The sequence below is a fragment of the Rattus norvegicus genome, chromosome 4, assembly GCF_036323735.1.
Source record: "Rattus norvegicus strain BN/NHsdMcwi chromosome 4, GRCr8, whole genome shotgun sequence".
Taxonomy (NCBI): Eukaryota; Metazoa; Chordata; class Mammalia; order Rodentia; family Muridae; genus Rattus; species Rattus norvegicus.
In genome coordinates, this window is record NC_086022.1 from 64503420 (window position 1) to 64523500 (window position 20081).

A 20081-nucleotide genomic window follows, 5' to 3' on the forward strand; every position below is an offset into this window, starting at 1 on the left:
TGATAGTGACATCAGTCAGCACAAATGTATCAAAGTTCAGAGAGCTGTTTACTTGAACACGGCTGCCTGCGCGCAGGCAGAGCTCACTAGCTCTGAGCTCTTGCTGCAGCTTCTCTCCTCTGCCCTGGTTTCTGCCTGACATTAGAAAGCAGCCCAGGAGAAAATCGACTCCCCGGACGCTGATTTCCTGTGTCACCTTTTGATGAGTGTTCCTGGGCTCTGCCATTGGTTTTCGTAAGTACACCCCACAACTCCACAAGGGAGAAGAGGTGTTTACGCTCACAGACTTCACGTTCTAGCAGCACACGAAGGGGGAACGCTTTGCTTGGTGTCGGTGGCCTCCTCTCTCCCCTTTTACCTCTATCCTGCCCCCAGGCTCCTAAGCATCACTCTGTGTGGCTGCCTCAAAAAACTGATGAAGGTGACCCTATAAATGGCTAGAAACTCGGGCTAGCTGCAGCCAGCCGAGTCCTCGGGAAGCTTGTACCAGTAAATACCTGTGGCTTTGGGACACATTGTTCTTCAGAAGGAGGCAGACAAACAAAAACATGTCACTACAGCCAAACTGATACCAAGACTTGGAAAACACAAAGGAAAGATCTGTGTTCTTGGCCAAAAGAGAATTATAGGACATACAAGATTTTAAGACCTTATGTCAACCCCCAAAGCAAACTCATGGAGGGGTGATTGTCCCTTGAAACAGCTTTTTTTAAAAAACATTTGAGCTGATTAATAACTTTTGTTACACTTCTTTAATCTGTAAAACCAAGTTGTTGAATAAGGAGAGAAAAGAAAAAAGGGGGAAATCTTTCTTTTCTTCCCCGAGACAACTGAAGCGCATTTGCAGTGTTTTCTCTTCTTCCTAATCACAGGGCTGCGATTCAGCGCCTGGATCACCACCTCACGCACCCCGTTTTCTAAGCTGCTATTTTAGTCCCCACATTATCGAATGACTAAGGCCATAGTGGCTTGTTTCATAATCTCACTTTTCACAAACAGCACATAATTCTGGGAATATTTTAATGTGGCCTTCACCCTGAAACACCATAGCTAGCTGGTGTTAGCACTTCCAGTCCTCTTCAACTCCTCAGCCTCCCTCTCCTATACATCTTTCTATAGATGCTTTTGTACTGGCTGTGCCAAAAGCTGCTTCATCGTCCTGATGCACAATGATTGACCTGTGTTATGCCTGATAATTGTGATTCTCCATCCTTTGTATAGACTGGGGTTACATTCCTGATCCTGCCTCGGGGATAAGGCAATAAAAGTGGGTCATTAGGTCAAAAATACACGCAAACCTTAAAGTGAGCCACTGTGTTAGGAAGCCAGTCTTGGCATCGGGAGTGTCACAGAGGACGTTATCTACAGTTTTTAGAGAGAAAAGCACAGGTTACCCACGTACCCTGGAGGCTTTGGAGAAACACGGATTTTTTTTTCATGTGAGCTTCATTCTCTGTGAATTATTTGTATCGCCTCGTCCAGCTTTATGCAGTGCAGTGTTTCTGTGAATGTCTGCATGAACATTCCGTGCATTGTGCGTAGTAACCGTCTCACACTTACCGTGCTCGTTGACTTTTGATCCTGTATTGTTTTTACTGGCACACGGAAATCTTTTTTTTTTGTTTGTTTGTTTTTTGTTTTTTTAACAGCTTAATCTGTAATTTTCCTTGTAGTTTTAGTGTGCTTGTGAGTTCAGAATGTACTTTCTCATTCATAAGTTGGAGGTTTTTTCCTAGATTTTATTTTACATTGGTTCATTCTTGGATCCATGTGAAATTTATTTTGGCATGAGATGATAAAATAGCTTGGATCTTTTCATTTTCCCTTTCTTTCTTTCCTTCTTTCTTTCTTTCTTCCTTTCTTCCTTTCTTCTTTTTCTTTTCTTTTCTGTTTCTTTCCTTCCTCCTTTTTCCTCCTGGCTTGTTGGTAATCAGCCACTTTAGCATTAGCATGGAAACTAGACCTTAAACCTAATATCTCTGGTGCGCACAGCTCTTCCCCAGCCCTGGAAAATGGAACCATCCACACATTCCTGCTGGTTTCTCTCCCCGTCACTTTGCCCTGTTTAGTCCTCCCCAAGTATTTTCAAAATTATCTCCTGAAAACTCACGTAGTTTATGTCTTTCAAGTACAGCACAAGCTTAGTCGGGGAAGGGGACATCTTTGTTCCATGTGTCTCTACTTCTCCAGGGCCCCTGGCTCAGGGACCTCTCAAATGCATCATTTGTGGGGTCAGGAGATGAAATCCTAGCCTGGGAAGGGGGTGACACATCTCAGAATTGCTGGGAAGAGTGGCAGAGCTCAAGATGAGAACCCGGTCCTGGGAAGACTGGTCCTCAGCCCGTGAATCCGCTGGCCCTAAGTACGTTGAGAGGCCTGCCAACCCAGAGATGGAGATGGTACTCATCTTTAAGGGTGGGTTTTTGGGGTTTTGGGGGTTTTGTTTTGTTTTGGTTTTGTTTTTGTTTTTTTTATTATTGTTTGTTTTTTGTTTTTTGTCTCCAACGTTTCTATGACCTTTGTTCCCTCTGAGTTATCTGTTACCAAATGTCAATAAGCAGCAAAACAGTGGAACAAATACAGAGTTAATATTAAAGAAGCCATTCAAACAGTTACTGCAGCGGCTCGCTGTCCACCTCTTAACCCTGACCATGCTTCTGGCCTCCTGTCACAGGGCCCTGGAACAGTCCTATCTCTGCTAGCCAAGCTGTTTTTATTTACCGAGCAGACTGATCGTGAAAGCAAACAGTACAGCATTCCATAGAGGCCACCTACACCACTAACCACACCCAGGCAACAGCACTGCACTAGCCCAGTCTTGAGAAATTAGGACATGGGCTCCTATTTCTGCCAAAGGAAGCACGACACATTTCCATTCTCCTTTCTATTCTGTAGAGCCGCACCTAAGCCTCGGACACTAATCTTAAACACGGTTAGCGGAGGCCGAGGCTGAGGCAAGCGGCCTCGCTGACAAGGAAATGGGCAACCTTGCTCTCCCTGCAGCCTGTCAGAGACTATTGTTCTGCCTTCCCTCACTGCACACACCCCCACCCTCTGCCTCCACCTCACTCTTCTCCCCACAAATCACTGCTTTAGCCTCAGGATCACAGCACACACGGGCACTTAGCATGTGCCCGGTGCTGGTTCATTCACGGGAAAACCAACTCAGCCTCCCAAAGTCCCATGCAGAAACAGAAAGTAGTGAGGAGAGGGGCATGAACACAGGTGATGTGGGAAGAGTTTTTTTTAACTCAACCAGAGGACAGTGGAGCAAGTGAAAGAAATGAAAGAGGAAGGAACTTAGGAGAAGTCACGTGTGCTGTTACATATGCTGACACTGATAGCCAGTCAACCGTGCCTGTCATCTGGGAATGTTCGCTGAGTGTGTTCTAGATGCCAGGAGCAGCCTTAGATGTTAAGGACAGAACAGATAAAATATAGATAGATGATACAGACAGACAGACAGACAGACAGACAGACAGACATAAAGCTAAACATGAGGAAGGAGATGACACAGCTGGGGAAGTGTTTGCCATGCATATGTAAGGACTGAGTTTGAGACCCAGCATCCACATAAAAAGCTAAGAACGCTGGCCTCTGACTGCTGGCCTGCACTTGTAATCCCTGCACCTAGGAGGCGGAGTCAGAGTGAGCCCTGGGGTTCACCAGGCAGCCAGCCTGACCAATGGGTGACCTCTGGGCCAATGAAAGACCCTGTCTCAAAAAAAAAAAAATAAGGTGTGTGACATTCCTAAGGAAATGACGCACCCAAGGCTGTGGTCCAGCCTCCACACATACACGTGTGTCTATACACAAAACAAAGCAAAGCACGCAAACTCAACAACAGACAAAGCCATTGTTCCCCTGCAACTAGCTCCATTGGTCTGGAGGATGGGGTCAGTGGAGTCTTAGGTCTGCTCGTCTTATGTGCTGCTGAGTAATCGTGGGAACGCCAGACGGGGCTCATGGAAGAATAGAGTTGCAGTTTCCTTGGTGCTGAGCAAGGAAGGTGTGCCTAATTACAGGCAGACTTTTAAGCAGAACCCTGAATAGGGGGTGGGGGTGGGTTGACAATGGCTAGTGTCCTCAGCTTGTCTCAGGTTCCCAGAAAATACCGGAGAGGCCATTGTGGTGACTGAGGAGGAGACAGCAAGAGGACTGGAAGTCTGAGGTAGGGTGTGTAGTGACGCTTGGCAGGGTCATACGCTAAAGAAACAAAAAGAAGGCTGGAGCGTTTTAATGTCGCCCAAGAGCTCCTGAACTGCTGTCCCTCCCCATACCCGCGAACACCTGCCAGGCAGAGGCTAGGACACTGCTTGCCAATGGAGGAATCAAATGTTAACCGTCTGGTTGGCATGCTTCTGGAGAGGGAACGCAGGGTGTGGGGACTTTCTGTGGAGGAAGTCGATCCTCTCTGCATAGTATAGAAACAAGCCAACCAACGAACAGCAAAGCATACGGTTGTTCTGTGAGGCTAGCCTAGATAGAGAAGACAAAGTTCGTGAGGTCAGTGTTAGAGACGGGAGCATTCAGGTGGCAGCCCGGTGTGTCGCGGCGGGAGCAAGTAAGCCCTGCTCTCTGACTCTAGGCCTGAATCCCAGGAGACGCTGGCGAAGGACCGTAAAACAACCAGGGACTGGAGGTTGTTTCCGTGCAAGACAAAGGAGAGAAAGGGGAGCTCACAGGTCCTCAGATACCGAGATGCTAGCTGACGCATGCGCAATGAGGGCAGTGGCAGACTAGAAGTTATAAGTGTGTGCTCCAGGGAGCCCTTGATGTTTATTTAGGTAATGGCCAATTTTACGTTGAAGGAAACGAGTGCCAGGTGTAAGCTAGGAACGGAAGTTGGTGCTACAAACCCTCCCTGTGGCACTGTGAGCTGTCCATGATTTCACTCAGAATCTTCAATTCAGAACAAGTGTCGAAGGCAATGGTCTCCCTGGCTTTCCGCCCTTTTTAGTGTTCCTCAGTGGGAAGGCCATTGTCTTAGAGCCAGGGCGGCAACGCGAAGCTGAGGTGTGCACGTGTTCTCTGCCTCACTCACCTCGCACGACTCCACCTCATCGTGTGGCTTCTCCAACCCTCAGGGCTGTGAAAACAGTGTTCGGGGATCTGAGACCTCTCTTGGTCTCACTTTTAAAATGATCCTGACAAGGACATACTGATAATTCAGAGTGAAATGATTTAGTGGTCACGCCCCTCTGGGTCACTAGCCCATTGTCCTCTAGGATAATTTTAGAGATGCTTAAACAAACAAGCAAACCCCAACCTCGTAGCCTTCCTATTTCCACAGCTGGGAAATCAAGCACGTTTCAATCTCCGATTCCTTAGGTTGTACCCATGCCGTGGCCCTCAAACCCACATACTGGAGGCTCAGCTCAGGGGTCAGGCAAGGGACTGGTACAGCAGGGAGACTTTGCTTTACTATGGCACAGTGACAAGCCTGGGGGCCTCTGCCCCACAGGGCACTCACAAGACAGAAGAGCTAAAACTCAGGATGGTTCCTTTTCAGCAATGTTGGACTCAAACCCAGGGCCTTGCATGTGTTCAAAACGTTTTTAAAAAGCAAAAGAACTCCACGGTAGAGCTACAGATGGTCAGTAAATACCTGAGAAGACCGAATCTTACTGTCTCTGAAGGGAGCATTGGGTAGGTAGCAGCAGCTCATGGAGGTCCGAGATTAGGTGATTCAAGAATACAGGACACTTGAGAGGATGAGGTCAGACAGGCATCTGCCAGCAAGCAGCACATGCCCGCACCCCAGTTATTCAGGAGGCTTGCTTACTGGAGCTCAAGACCAGCCTGGGCAGTGCAGTGACCTCATTGCTAAAGTGGAGTTTACAAGTTAAGCTGACGCCTGCAGACAGCTCCATGAGTAATGAGATAATTGCCAGGTTGGAAACCTGAGTCCCACTCTCTGAACCCACACTTCGGAGAACTGACTCCTGCACTCGGTCCTCTGACTTCCACACTTGTGCTCTGGCCCACACGCAGATAAAACATTAAAAACGTAATTTACCGTTGGAAGGATAAATGTCTTCACAAATATCTCACATAGCATTAGTCATAAGATTATGACACATAAAGAACAATTTATAAAAAAAAAAAAAAAAAAAAAAAAAAAAAAAAACCGGGTTGGGGATTTAGCTCAGTGGTAAAGCGCTTGCCTAGCAAGCGCAAGGCCCTGGGTTCGGTCCCCAGCTCTGAAAAAAAAAAAAAAAAAGAAAAGAAAAAAAAAGGAGTAAAAAAAAAATAACCATTAGCTTTTACAGCTCCGGGAAGCCCTTAAAGACAGCAGGAAACAGTTCCCAGGACATAAACATGCATGCTAGAATGACACATGGGAAACGCACTCGTGCGTGGACGAGACCCTCACTGCAGGCGGGGAGTGCCGCTGTACTCTAGCCGGAAGTTGCAGAGGATTTTTAGCCTTTCTCCACACTTTGGCATGGTTTGACAGCTTTCAGAAACCAGCATGCATTGCTTTATTACAAACAGGAAGTTCATCTACAGTGGCCACCGTGATTCAGCAGTCACTAGAGCCTCTTGCTCTTCGAAGGAAGTGTGGGCTTATCATTATAGGAAATTTAGGTCCTTCGTGCTGGCGATGTGAGTGCCAGGGCGGTTAGAGAAAACAGGATGCCTCCAGGAGGCTGCCAGGACAGCTAGAAGAATGTCGTTGGGCTTTCAACCAAGTATACAGACACTGCGGCAAGGGAGTAGAAGAGGAGGGCTAGTCACCAGCCTCCCAACTCTGCATTCCCATATGAAGTTGAATGGAGGGCCAGTACTGCTGGTAAAATGCACGTCGTAGTCAGGGCCCCGCAGGATGCCCTGCCACTCGCGATGTATACCTAAGTATACCAGAGGGCATCCTCATTAATACATTCCAAAAAATTTCAAAAATTTTCACCCTTCTCGGGATGAAACAGACGTAGACTGTCCCTCGGGAACACTTCGTTCTTGTATCCACTCCAGCTTCCGCTTTCTTGTTCTCCACTCTGAGGGAGCTGGAGAGAGGCTGAGTGTGGGCACAGTCTGAACAGAAGAGCTTGACCACAAGAAAGCCAAGTGCAGAAGACAAAGAGACCTGAGCCCCCAGTAAAATTCAAGTTCTAAGACAGACCAGATGCTACAGGCACAGGAGCAAGGGCTGAACTCTGTTTCAAGGCAGAGCAGAGGAAAGCTCAGGGCTGGCTTTCTCCACATGCCCGGCCCTGTGTTCCTTCCACTCCCGTTTTCGATTGCTCCGTTCTCCATTGCAAACTCATGGGAAGTCAGGCGTGGTGGCACATGCCCATTACCAGCGTTGCAGAAGATGGGGCAAGAGGATCTTAGGGTCTGAGGCCAACTGGGGCTACACAGAGAGGTTCTTATTTCAGAACAGGGCAAAACAAAACAGTAACCCACCCACACCTCCAAAAGATCAGTTGAGAGTAAACGAAGCCACAAACAAGGGGTCCGGCAGGAGCTGTGCCGAGGTGGCCACGGCCTCCTCTAATAAGCCAAGTTCACTGTCCAACCTTGCCTCAGGCGTAACTGTCTAACCTAACCCACAGGATCCAGACCGGAGTCTCCCAGGTGGCACCCTGGCGTTTCCCAAGCAGTGCAGGCTGCGCACGGGTTATTTCCTACAGCACCACTGGATAAACAGGGGTCCCACACCCAGAAACCCACCCTACATCCTGAATACCTAATCCCTCTAAAAACATACCTATAGGCTTTGTAAAAAAAAAAAAAAAAAAAAAAGGTTCTGAATGACCAAAACGGTTTAAAATATGTTGGGAATTTTTTCATACCGTGGCTGCATGAATTAAGTATTTCGTCCTTCGGACCTAGTGAGGAAAAGCAACGGCTGCCTCTAACAGTCTCTGGAGCAAGCCTCACTGCTCCAAGAATCCCTAGTACATTCAAACAAGGCCTCTGACAAAAGCTACTTCTGAGACCGGAGGGAAGCCACAGCGACAGCCAGGAACTGCTCAACCCTGGGTAGAGACACTGTCCATTCAGACCTCAAAATGTTCTAACCGGACCTGTCTACTGCCCGGTGGCTGCTAAAACCAACCCCTATTGTGTCATATCTGAAGAAGATGCCCCTCCCTCCTGCTCCCTCCACCCCACCCCTTTAAGGCAGGCAAACATTCTTTCTCCCTTAATTCTTTCTGGTTCCTGTAAGACAAATGGGATACACAGAAATCTCACTGCACCTTGAGAAAGGAGCTGTTCTCCAGGAGTTCATTGAGGTCCATAGGGTCTGTGGGCCCTTGCCCACAATGCTGGGCTGCACCTAGCTCTGGGGATTAGGCCCATGGGCTTGGTGTGTGGGCCCTGGTGCTTGTGTCTCACAAGGTTCTGAGCTCTGCTTCCCGAGTTACTCCTGGTGTTTGTTTTATTCCTTAGCGGGAAACGCACAGAAATAGGCAGTGTGCAGACTATTTTTGAGGCAATTAGGAAAATCCCTTCTGAATAAAAATGAAAAGGGCTGGAGAGATGGCTCAGTGGTTAAGAGCACCAACTGCTCTTCCAGAGGTCCTGAGTTCAAATCCTAGCAACCACATGGTGGCTCACAACCATCTGTCATGAGATATGATCTTCTGGTGTGTCTGAAGACAGCTACAGTATACTCATATATATAAATTAAATAAATCTTTAAAAAAATGTAATGAAAAGGTTTTTCTAATGATAGTGTAGTAAAATAGGCTCTTATATACACTTAGAAAGAGGGCAACGGCATCTGTAGGTCCATCCTGAAATACGTACGTAATAAGATCACTAAGATGAGACAAATAGCTCTAAGTTGAGTATGTCTTTTTTCCCCTTCCTTCTTTCCTTCCCTCCCTCCCTCTTTCTTTCTATCTTTCTTTCTTTTCTTTTCTTTTCTTTTCTTTCTTTTTTCCTTTCTTGTGAGACAGGGTCTCTCCACATAGCCCTGGCTGCCCTGGATCTCACTCTGTAGACCAGGCTGCCCTCAAACTCTGAGATCCACTAGCCTCTGCCTCTGAGCGCTGGGATTGAAGGCAGGTACCACTACACCTGGCCCATGGATTAAACATTATGTAACCATTAATCATGTTTTGAAGAATATCTCAACAGCTATGAAAAATGCCCACAGCAGTCAGAGGAAAACCACTGGGTTTAACACTGTGCTTTAAAGAAATAACGATCACAGGGAAAATAATGCGGAATATGAACAGTGGCGTTACTATGGTGGTTAAGACAAAGGGTTATTTTAATTTTTTTCTTTTAAAAATTTCCTAGAATAATAGATTATTGTTGTTATGGGGTGGGGGGTGGGGGCAGACAGACATGTTTTGAAATCAACATCATTCAATAGTGTGATTTCATCCCAAGAGAGGTTCAGTTCCCAAATAGGGCAGGAGACACAGGCCACTGATCCTCCACCCAGGCTTACACCCAACCAACCGAGACATAGAGCTTTGCTGACCACGCACGCGCAGAGCACAGACACTGGTCTGACTGACGTGTGGCCTCGCTGGGCAGTTTTTCGGTTCCCTAAGTGGTTGTCTAAAGCAACTGAGCTTAGGTTCAGTCAAGCCTGGATCACCTACCTCAAGCTGCAACCCCAACTAACAGTGAGGCTTTCCCTTCACCCTCACACCTCTCAGAGAGCACCACCGGTTTGTGGGATCTCTGCTGCAGTAAACCCCTTCACCTGAGGGCTGTGGCTCAGGATACTTCAAGTTTCCACAGCTGCCCAGTTCCTTCCAACCGCAGACCAGTGGGCCACTGGGAGTGGGAACTGGCTGTGACTTGGGACCTCCCGTCTACACGAGGGCAGAGAGAATAGGAGCTTGTACACACAAGGAAAGGGCTGGATTCTCACTGGTGCCACCTTTTCCAGGCCTCCCTGCGACAGCAGAAGGAATGGCCATCTCCAGGGTGTGGCGGAACCGCCTGTCCTTCATGGCCATCATGATCCTCGTGGCCATGGTCCTGTCCCTGATGTCCTACGCTCTCCTCTGGAAGGCTGGCAACCTCACTGACGTACCTAACCTGAGAATCGGCTTCTACAACTTCTGTCTGTGGAAGGAGGACATTGGCTCTCTAGAGTGTTACAACTTTCCTGAGCTGGGGGTGCTGGGGATACCTCAAGTTGGCCTTGCCCTGGCTAGGCTTGGTGTGTATGGAGCCCTGGTCCTCGCAGTCTTCGTCCCTCTGCCTCTCCTCCTTGCCCAGTGCAACAGTGATGAGGGAGAATGGCGGCTAGCCGTGGGCTTCCTGGGGGCATCCTCTGTGCTGTTGGCCGGCGGACTAAGCCTCTTCCTCTTCTTGGTGTGGAAGTGGCTCAGGCTCTCCTTCCTGGGGCCTGGCTTTCTATCTCTGTGCCTGGCCCAGGCCTTACTCATCATCTTGCTTATGGCTATGGTTATGTTCCCACCACGAGATAAGAAGGACAAGAACCACTGGGAGAACTGCTAGTCCAGTCTTACAAAGGCTTATGGGATGGCAAGGGTTCAGTTCCAACTGTGCTCCAAGAAGGTGCCAGGGAACCCGTGGCTGGGTGGGTCCTTTCAACCACCTTGTGTCCTAGCCAATGTTGATCTCCAGCTCAGCAGACAGAACCCACTGAGCAGAAGACTGTGGTGTCAAGGAACCCAGAGGCTGCTTGGAGGGCCAGGGTACCTGCGGTTCCTTAGGTTACCATGGAGCTCATGCACCGGGATTCCTGCGTTAATCAACCAATCCTCAATAGCCCCGGGCACATGGGAGTCTGTCAGAAGCCAAATTTCCAAGCTGTCTTGGCAAAGTGTCAAACTATAACTCTGTGGTGGTTATGGCAACAAATGGGACGGTTAGAAAAAAAAAAAAAAAAACTGTTTCAACAGCAAGTCCTGTCAGCACTGAGCGAAGCCTCGCTGGCTTTTCAGGGCCCCCCTGAATGGGTCCCTGGACCTGACAGCAAACAGGAATCAGCTGTTACACCATTCTTGTGACTCAGGGATGCAGACGAAAAATGTGCCAAATCCTGGAAGGTAAACAGGGCTGACTAGTCACCACAAACACACAGCGCGTCCCCTCACCTTACCCAGACTGGAAAGGCTTAGAAGCACGGTCTTTATTATGCATTGGGGCTTCAGTATGTATCTTTTCAGTGTGTGTACCAAAAAAAACCCTAAGTGGTAACGAGTTCTTCACTCTGTGCTCATCAGTAAGCCAAAGTGAACCCAAAGAAACGTGGACTCTGGTGTGATCCTTTGTTCTGTTTCCCTTCCCTACTCTCCCCTACAGCTCTACAGGGACCAAGGTGGAGGCCCCAGGTAGAAGGGAGGTGACTGGTGGTAGACAGGACCTATTTGACTCAGCAGTCTGATAGAGCCTCCTGCTCTCGGATATGGCAGGGAACTGTGGGCAGCTGCCAGCGTGTTTGGTTGGAAGGGTGGAAGCTTGCTGCTGGACTGTATCATGAGGGAGACTGTTCACAGGTCTCTTTAAGTCTGGCTGCCCATCTCCAATACCCACGTTCTCTGCAGCTCTAGTTTTCTTTGCTTCTAGCCCAAGACTTTGTTTTTTTTACTGTGACTAAAACATAGGGCTGGCATTGCAAACCCTCAGAGCCAGAGGGTGGTGCAGGATAAGACTATAAGAGGATGCATGTCTGCATCCTGCTACAGAATTAGTCCCACCCAAACTGACAGCCTCCTGGGACTGGAAGTTGGGAGCAAAGTCTGGGTTTTCATGGGTGGCAGGGGCAGGAAGTGCCCACGGCTCTCCGCACATCCTAAAGACTCTCCGCAGAAGCAGCGAACAGTTCATACTAACTGAAAAATATCTCCCTGACGTACTTTAACTCGTCTTCCTCCTCCTTTCCCTCCTCCGGGCTTCTGCTACAGGGAGAGTTAGAAGCTTCTGGTCCCCGGGCAGGGCTGAGACCTAGTGCAGGAGAGTCGGTTCTGCTGTCTTCTTCCTCACTGCTGCTCCCTGGGGAGCTGGTGTGAGGGGACTCGGAACAGGGAGGGGAAAGCTGCAGCTTATCAGGGGCCACCAGAGACGGCTGTTCCCAGGGCTTTTCCTGTTTTCGGCCCTGCAGAACAGAAGAAATGGCAGTCTCAGAATAAGCAGCTTGTTTCCCGACAATGACGCACTAGATTGACAGTGCTATGGGTGTACTCTGAGCCAACAGAAAAGCCAGCGCGGCACATGACCAGGCCGGGCCAAGCTCCCACGCCATGGCAGCCACCCTTGATTCACCCCACACCTCAGGACCAGGACCCACTAGCGACAGATGCAGGGGCCTATGTATGAGGAATATTGGAGTAGAAGGAGAAGGAATCCAACTGAAAAACATGGCTGGAAGGGCAAGGAGCAAGACCACCAGAAGCCCAGGCCCAGAATCCTCTGCGGGCCTAACTGAGCTCCACCCCTAGCTGGCCCCAGAGCCTTGATTTCCTGGGGATAGCAGTATCCCAGATCAGCATAGTCTAGGTAGCCATGAGCACTGGGAAGATGATACACTGCTTTAAAACACACAGAAAACACGAGAACTCTGCAACTTCACGGCAGGGCTGCTGTTCCTCCCTCAGGAGCCCGGGACTCTTCCACAGGCCTTTGCTAAGGAGAGGCACGCTGGGGAGGAGTCCTCTTACCCAAGTGGGAACCTTCCCAAGTACACGAGTGAACACTGTGCCCTTCACATACATGTCAGTGTAGTTACCCACAGGTGCCTGCTCTCCCTCACACCCGCGCCCCACCTGCACAGCTAGTCTCAAAGGCTCACCCCATGTGATAAACAGCACACACAGTGGCTGAGGGAAAGCTGGCTGAAATGAGGAAGCAGGAGGAAGATGTGGGACACTAGGCAGCCTGGGGGGAGCACTTCTCTTACCAGGAGCAAGGGACCTATGCTAGTTCCTACCTATGAGCCCTAGGAGTCAGAAGAGACAGGACTGACGTTACCTCAATCAGGATCCCCAGCGCCACATCGACCATTTCAGCTTCATTCATGCAGTACACTGTCTCCTTGGCCGGGGCTCTGAAAATAGAGACGCAAAGCCACAGCTGAGGGCGGAGGGACTCAGAAGGAGGGTGAAATGGAAGTAGCCCCCAGGGCATGGGCGAGTTACTGCTTCTCTGAACTGAAGAGTCCCCTCATCCTAGTGGCCCAGGGACAACGCACAAGGCTACCTGCCCTCCACCCTCCATGATCTCCCTCACAAAGAAGAGGAGTGGGGATGGTGGCTGGCTTCCCACCATTGCTCTTTCAAACACACAGTGGTCGGCCAGGTGTGGTGGTGCACCGTAATTCCAGCACTGGGGAGGTGGGGGCAGGCAGAGCTCTGTAAGTTCCAGGCCAGCCAAGGCTACAGAGAGAGACCTGTCTCAAAAGCAAACAGAGGATACAGCAAACACAGGCCATCAGGCCAGAGCCTGATTCGTACCTGAATGTGAGGATATGTTTAGACAAGGGCTGTGAAAACTGTGGAGGGCACAGGTGGACAGGAAAGAGCCAACGAGTATAGCACTGAGGATGGCAGCGCTCTCCCTCCCACTTGATAAACACCGCCCCCCCCCCAAACTACCAGCATTCACCTCACATCTGAAAATTTGATTGCCTGCCTGAAAAGCTCTGTGCTTCATTGATCTCGCTTTTATCACAAATGAGAGCTTCTGGCTTCTGGGGGCGTGGCTTGTTTACAGAGCTCACTGCCAGCTAGATGGCAGCACCTCACCAGCACAGAGCTCACCAACAAAGCACTCAAAGCGGTGCTTCTCTGTGAGGGGCAAGCTGAGACCTCAAGGCACTGCAGGAAGGACCCACCTCATTACCCTGCCCACTCTGACAGGCCAGGAGAGCTACGGAGAAGCCCTCTTGACCTCAGGCTGTCCCACCTTGTTGCTGCCCCAACTCGAATGGCTGCTGTCTGCTTCCTCTTGGCTGTCTTCACTGATACAACCTTTCTCTCATTCCCAGGGGCTGTCATCCACGAGGGGAGGACCCTCTTTTTGTTATCGGATTTTAGGGTTTCCATTGCTATGGTTTTCCACACTCAGGGACTTGCTTCTCTACAGCAGGACCAAAAATCACACTCTCATCACACCGGGCTTATCTGACCCCAGTGGGAGCCGATCTTGAATGCCTACAAGGAGGAACCAAGTCAGTAGATTCTAGTAAGCCAACGCTCTTTCAATTTACCAGCAATAATTACTGGTCAGTGTAGGGCAGGCCTAGGTGACCCAGAGGTGAGCAGAGCCCAGAAGGCCACGTACTGCATCAAATGGAGGACTCGCAGCAGATAGGACAATCGGGCCTGGGGATGAAGTTCTGTGACCCCTCCACTGCTCTGTGCTCCACAGGTAGTTGGAGCAACAAGAAATGCTTTCCTGTCACTTCTGCATCCCAGGAGGAAAGAAGGAAGGGAACTCTGGTCTCCCTTTCCTCTGCATCCCATGATGATCTCTGTCACAAACTTCTCACTCGCACAGTGATTTGGTCACTGTTAGCATGTTAATGTTCCTTCTAGGCTCCACCAACTACCTAGCAACACTCAGGTTCTATAAGGCTGGCTTGCTATAAAAGGGCTGTTTGGCTTCTCACTCTCTCTGACCCCTTTCTCTCTTTCTGACTCCCCCACCCCCACTCCCAACTCCGCCTTTCCCCCTTCTCCAGGTCTCTCTCTCTCTCTCTCTCTCTCTCTCTCTCTCTCTCTCTCTCTCTCTCTCCCTTCTCCTCTCTCTCTGTCCCTTTCTCTACCTCTATTCCCTTCCCAACCACGCTTCTCATGACCCCAAATAAACTTTCTTTTATACTAGACCCATCATCATATGGCTGATACCTGGAGGAAGGGGAAGGCTCGGCTAAGGCACCCTCTTCCGCCACACCATACTGCATTTCACAAAACATATCAGTTACTAAAGCCCCCAGGCCTTCTAATTCACAGATTTCATTAGCTTCCCCTACCCCCAACATACACCACTAGAACATTCTGGCTCGCTCAGAATGACCGTTTATAACTTCATTTTAAAACACACAGGAAAACTAGCAGGGCATCATCCTAACCTGTTCAGCCACAGAACAGAAGTCAGTAAGATGAACACCATCCAGTGAGTGCCAGTGTTCAGAAATGAATCAGACCGGGCAGTACTTGTACCATCACGTCCATTTTATAGACAAGAAACAGGCGCAGTTACGCGTTAACGGGCACAGAGTCGCAGCAAACTGAACATCAACCATCGAGCCAGGTCCTGCCCACCGCAAGGTTTCTGGAACTCAGCGCTGATGGGGTCAGGCCGGTTGGATCCCAGGAAAATCTCACTCAGAAGGCACACGCGGGCTGTCGCTGCACTAGCCCGGTGCTGGCCGCGCCACTCCCTCCCTACCGCACAGGGCGCGGAGCCCGGGTCTGGGGACTGGATGGGACCGCGAGCAAGAGGGCAGAGCGGCTCTGCGCTCTTTTTGGTGGGTTCCGGGATTTAGAACCGCGAAGCGCGCACGCATCCCACCGCCCGCCCCTTCCGGCTCCTGCGCGCTCGCGGTGCGCGCGCCCCCGACCCGGCCGCTGGCTGGCACCGAGGGCCTCGGGTGCCCCCTGCAGACCACCGGCCACATCCGCAGGCCCTGGTTTCTGTCCGCTGTTGTGGCTGAGGAGCAGCTGTTGTCTCTTAGAAAGCACCCAGAGTCAGTAACTAGGGCGGTGCAAAGGGCTTCTGGCTTTGATAGTCCTGCTAGGGGATCCCCAGGAGACCAAACTTAACGGGGTGCCTGACAGTTCAGGGAGAGAAATCAAACTCCCATTTACTGTTTACATTCAGGTTGGCGGTCCAAGGTCCCCTCTGCAGAAGTGGAGGAGGCCCCAACAAGCTCCCAGCTGTCTGGGGTCTTTTAGCTAAAATCACTCATGATTTAATGCAGACTGGGTGGTTGGGAAAGAAGCCACAAGAGACGACTGAAAACACAGGAGTGGGCCGTCACAGGGGAGGTTCTCTGGCACCCTGGAGCAAAGGGAACCTCAGATCTGATTCTGTCCGCCTCCAAACAGAGAAATCAAGACTATATTCGATTTACAGCAGCAGGTCAGCTGTAATCTCCAACTGCACTCTGGACTGGGGCACCCGCGGCTTCCCCGTCGAGCAGGTTTTCTCCCCTGCCTTTCCCTGGCCCTACTTGATCGCTAATCCTCAATCCTAAACGGATAGTCTGGACCAGGAAATTTAAGTTCCCAACTTTCAATGGGACAAACCAATGGCTTCCAATTCCACCAGTGACCCCTAGGGTCATTTCAGCTGCTCTTGAACCAGACCAGACTTTTCTGGGAGGGCAGGCCCTGGCTTTCAAGAAAGTAGGGTCCTCAACCTCACCTGATGTGAGCCAAGCAAGTCTAACGCCGGATGAGAGGGCAGCCTTCCATCCTTTGATTTCCTTTGATTCTTAAAACTCCCCCAACCCTGCACATTTCTTCAAACTTCTCCATGGTCACCCAACAAATATGGCTTAAGATGAGAAACCTGTGTGACTTCATACAGAGTCTGTTGCCTGCAGAGACCCCAGCAGGAGTGAGGAACCAAGCTGGGAGGCTCGCCTATGCTGGAGTCCACATGGGTTTTATTATTTTTAAATTGGCAGGTAAATGTATTAGAAATAATAACAAATGTCAGTCAGCTTCATTTAGTCAGCCTGAAATGTAAGCACTACTGTGCTTCCAGACCTCATGCCAAGCTCCTGGGCATTTGAATGCCACAAGGGGCCTGGGTTTGGGGCTGAGCACAGGCAGGGAAGGGGAGATTCACACCTGCCAGACCAGGTTCTCAGCCCCTGGAAGAGTGGCTTAAGGTTTGCAATGTGACCTGCCTTCACTTGAGGACAGCAAAAGAGGGAGCCTTACTAAGGCCCTTGAGGGTTCCAAACGGGCGCTTTGAAGGATGCACTCTTCCTGGGAGGAGTTGGAAGGAAGAGGCTCTGGAGTGTTCCTTCTGTCTCTGAGCCTTAAAACCACTAACTCAGCAAGTTGTAAGGAATGCACTGGGAAGGGAGAACAGACCGTTTAAGACAGAAAAACTAGAGGAAAGGTTAAACCATGGCTCTTGACTCGGACGAAACCCTGGACCACAAAGCTGGGTGAGACAGATGATGAGGCTGTGGAGATGTCAGCCGGAGTGGAGAAGTGGCAGGGAATGGATTGAGTCTTCATGTCGGTGTGGTCATGGGTAAAAACAGGTACGCATGAGGTGACGCAGCAGGTAAAGCCACTTCCCACGCAGCCTGGCCACCTGAGCTTGATCCCCAGTACTCACAAAGGTGAACAGAGAGAACTGAGTCTACACTGAGTTGTCTTGTGACCTCTGCTGTGGCATATCCCACCGCACCCCACCCCCACCCAACACACACGTGACTATGACACGTAGGCTTTTTCCTATATATTGCTTTCTACTTTTCCTTCCATCCCAGAAGGGAGCCCAGGCCTAAGCACTCCTGCTTTTTCCCTATGTAGGCACCTGGGAGTTACCAGCCCAACAGCCCACAGCCAGCCTGGAGCCCAAAGAAGCTATCAAATGACTATTCCAAGCAGTCACTGTTCGTGGAAGTGGCATACCCTAGTCAGGTAGCAAGGTCACCCACGGCAAACGTGGGAGGCCCATGCCAGGGCCCAGACCCACTGACCCTGTAAGGGCTCTTTCATGAGGCTGGTCTCAGCAGTAGGATGTAGAACCCTCCTCCCAAGTGAGAGACCAGAGCACAGGTTGTGACAGGAGTACAGATGTAGCTGATCCAGCTACGCCCGGCAGAGGTGCAGGCAGCTGGTATTACTCAAGCTCAGACACTTCAAGCTGGAAAACTGAGGGAGCCACCAATGAGAGTTCTGTGGCCAGAAGACCAAGGGGAAAGGGTAGCTGGAGGCCCAGATCTCAGGCCTGTTGTCTGGAGAAGCTTCTTAACCAACAGCTTTCAGGTTCTGCAGAAGATATCAGATCTTGGTGTGGGGCCAGAAGAGGGCACTGTGGTCTACACCTCAACTCTAACCGAGTTCTGCCAGAACCTGGGCAGCTTAGCTGAAGCACAACAACCAAAGCAGGGATCTGTGACAATCACTAGGCCCAGGTGACTCACACATTCCAGAAAGAAACACCAAGTGACAGTAAGAGCATTATCACGCTCCGATTTTCTTCCCTTAAAAAGAGAAAAGTAAGCAATTATGTACAAAATACAGTCAAAGCCTCTTGGACTGAGCACGGTGCACCAGTGTGGCTCCTTCCTCAGCGTCTGTCCTGTGCTCTGGAGCGCACTCTGCACAGACTCCTGCTCCAGGAGCTGCGTTTGGATGACCGAGCCCCCTCGGTGGTCTTTCCTGAAGATCCGCAGCCCTGGCTTGAACCAGAGCCCTGTCTTGTCCCCCGTCTCATCTCTCTTCTGCCAGAGACAATTCTGTTTCCAGTGTGTCACTCCAGGCCGGAAATCAGAGCTTATGTGCTAGGAGGGTAGTGAGCTTGATCTTGCCATCCATGGAGGCAGTGAGGCACGTCCCACAGTCCATTGCAGTGCTCCAGTCCACGGTGACCACAGGGGCACGGTGGCCACCCAGGCTCAGACAGTTTTCTAGAACTTTCTCTTCACTGCCCAGCTGCAGAAGGACAGGAGTGAAGAGGCAACATTAGCAGATGTCACTCGCAAACATACACACTTCAACCCAAAACTTTCAGTGTCCTAAAACTACCTTGAGCCTGGGAGTGGGCACCCCAATCTGAGGATGTGGCCTGGCCACACCCCCACTTTTCTGGAAACCCTGTTTATACCTTCGCTTTCCAGACTGTAGCCAGACCACCTTGTGTGGCATCTCCTCTGTGGCCTTGACCTATCTATCTGCGGGCAACTGCTCCTGCACCTACCCTGTCTGTTCCCACATCTACCTGCTATAGAAGCAACTGCCAGCTGCTGGTTGATTCCAGACTGTGGACAACTCATTGATCTGAAGCAGTTATTACCGTAGGCATGCAAACTTTGGGAGGGCAGGACCTCTATGACCAGTCGTATCACTCCAAACATTGCCAGGCACAGGAAGACTTTGATGGATGTGTGAACAAGTCTGCTGTTCAGTGCACACGCGCACGCACACACACACACGCGCACACACACGCACACGGTCTAGAACTGTGCACATGTGTGAAGGGCCGGATGCTAGCAGGTACTGCACTGGGAACCAGAAACAAGATGACTCCTAGTAACACTACTCTATGAAACCTGTGAGCGAGCAGCAGAAAGCATTTGCATTCTTGAAGAGATCATTAAAGAGCCATCATTTAAATTATTTATGGATCATGAAAATGCAATCTGAAGTTTAGCAGACTCCTTAAGTAACTGGAACCATTCATGACACTTTAAAATTTACCCAGGAACACCTGTCAACCCATCACCTGATCACAGAGCAACTCTGTGCATCACATAAACTGATGGGGAAAAGGCTGCGTGACTTAAAACAAAATGCATATCCAACCATTCCTCCACATGGACAACAAAGAACAGCTCTCCCGGAAGCCAACTAAAACAAGCCTTAAAGAGGAAAACTAGCTTGTAACTGGTGTTTTAGGGTATCTTGAAGGAGAGACCCACACGCGAGATCATGCAGTTAACACTGCAGGGAGGGCGAGAACAAAGTAATGCTGTCCTCTGTGGGAAGAGGAGCCCTACTGACCCCGGTCTCACTGAGCAGCCTTCAGGTCTGTGTGAAGCTCCTCATTCCCCGCCTCAGCACCCACTCAGCCCAGAGAGCCCCCAAGAGCCACTTCCCAGCTTGGGGCCCAAGGAGTCCCCCCCACTCCTACGTTCCCAACCCCTTTTCTTTCCAGTCCACAGACTGCAGTCTCCCTCTAGGTCTTCCTGAGAACTTGGTCCCCACCCAGGTTCTCTGGGAACTGCTCAGGGCTTAGCTGTCTGTCACCTACTCTCAGTGCTGTCTAACTTGTGTCTGAACCCCAGGCAAGCAGAGACAACATTTTTTAGCTCCTTGGTCCACTCCGCAGGACAGTGGTGCCGGGCCTAGCACAGAACTACTGTTCAAACCCCAGCTGTTTGCTGACTGACAAGCGGTGGCACCAGACACTGAAGGACCCTCTGTCTCACAGACTAAACACTA

At 50.3% G+C, this 20081-nt stretch overlaps 3 protein-coding genes across 4 annotated transcripts in view; 1 reads left to right on the forward strand and 2 right to left on the reverse strand.

The window, feature by feature from the left end:
• Positions 1–201: 201 nt before the first annotated feature.
• Positions 202–11201, forward strand: Tmem140 (transmembrane protein 140). The gene is made up of 2 exons (NM_001009709.1): positions 202–234; positions 9863–11201. The coding sequence occupies exon 2, from the start codon at positions 9886–9888 to the stop codon at positions 10438–10440; it is 555 nt and encodes a 184-aa protein (NP_001009709.1). The 5' UTR covers positions 202–234; positions 9863–9885; the 3' UTR covers positions 10441–11201.
• Cyren (cell cycle regulator of NHEJ) lies at positions 11058–16477 on the reverse strand. 2 transcript variants are annotated; one of them, NM_001024325.1, is made up of 4 exons: positions 15017–15323; positions 13849–14096; positions 12916–12991; positions 11058–12043 (listed from the first exon to the last, which is right to left on the reverse strand). In NM_001024325.1, the coding sequence occupies exons 2-4, from the start codon at positions 13986–13988 to the stop codon at positions 11777–11779; spliced, it is 483 nt and encodes a 160-aa protein (NP_001019496.1). In that variant the 5' UTR covers positions 13989–14096; positions 15017–15323; the 3' UTR covers positions 11058–11776. The 2 variants fall into 2 exon arrangements, with proteins under 2 accessions (NP_001019496.1, XP_006236337.1); XM_006236275.5 differs by lacking the exon at positions 13849–14096 and having other exon boundaries at positions 11063–12043; positions 15017–16477.
• Positions 16478–18084: 1607 nt separating this feature from the next.
• Wdr91 (WD repeat domain 91) overlaps positions 18085–20081 on the reverse strand; it is a 37370-nt gene continuing 35373 nt past the window's right edge. The window contains exon 15 of the mRNA NM_001127298.2: positions 18085–18572. Within this exon, the coding sequence (NP_001120770.2) occupies positions 18408–18572 (165 nt within the window). The 3' untranslated portion in view covers positions 18085–18407. The remainder of the gene's footprint in view (positions 18573–20081) is intronic.

Bases quoted from the DNA above. Each gene is read 5' to 3' on its own strand.
- Tmem140 (NM_001009709.1), top strand. From the start codon at position 9,886: ATGGCCATCTCCAGGGTGTGGCGGAACCGCCTGTCCTTCATGGCCATC.
- Cyren (NM_001024325.1), bottom strand. From the start codon at position 13,988: ATGGAAACCCTAAAATCCGATAACAAAAAGAGGGTCCTCCCCTCGTGG. The intron at 12,992-13,848 runs GTGGGACAGCCT...CTCTATTTTCAG, and splicing joins CGAGTTGGGGCAGCAACAAG to AGCCCCGGCCAAGGAGACAG. The intron at 12,044-12,915 runs GTAACGTCAGTC...TCTGTTCTGCAG, and splicing joins CGCTGGGGATCCTGATTGAG to GGCCGAAAACAGGAAAAGCC.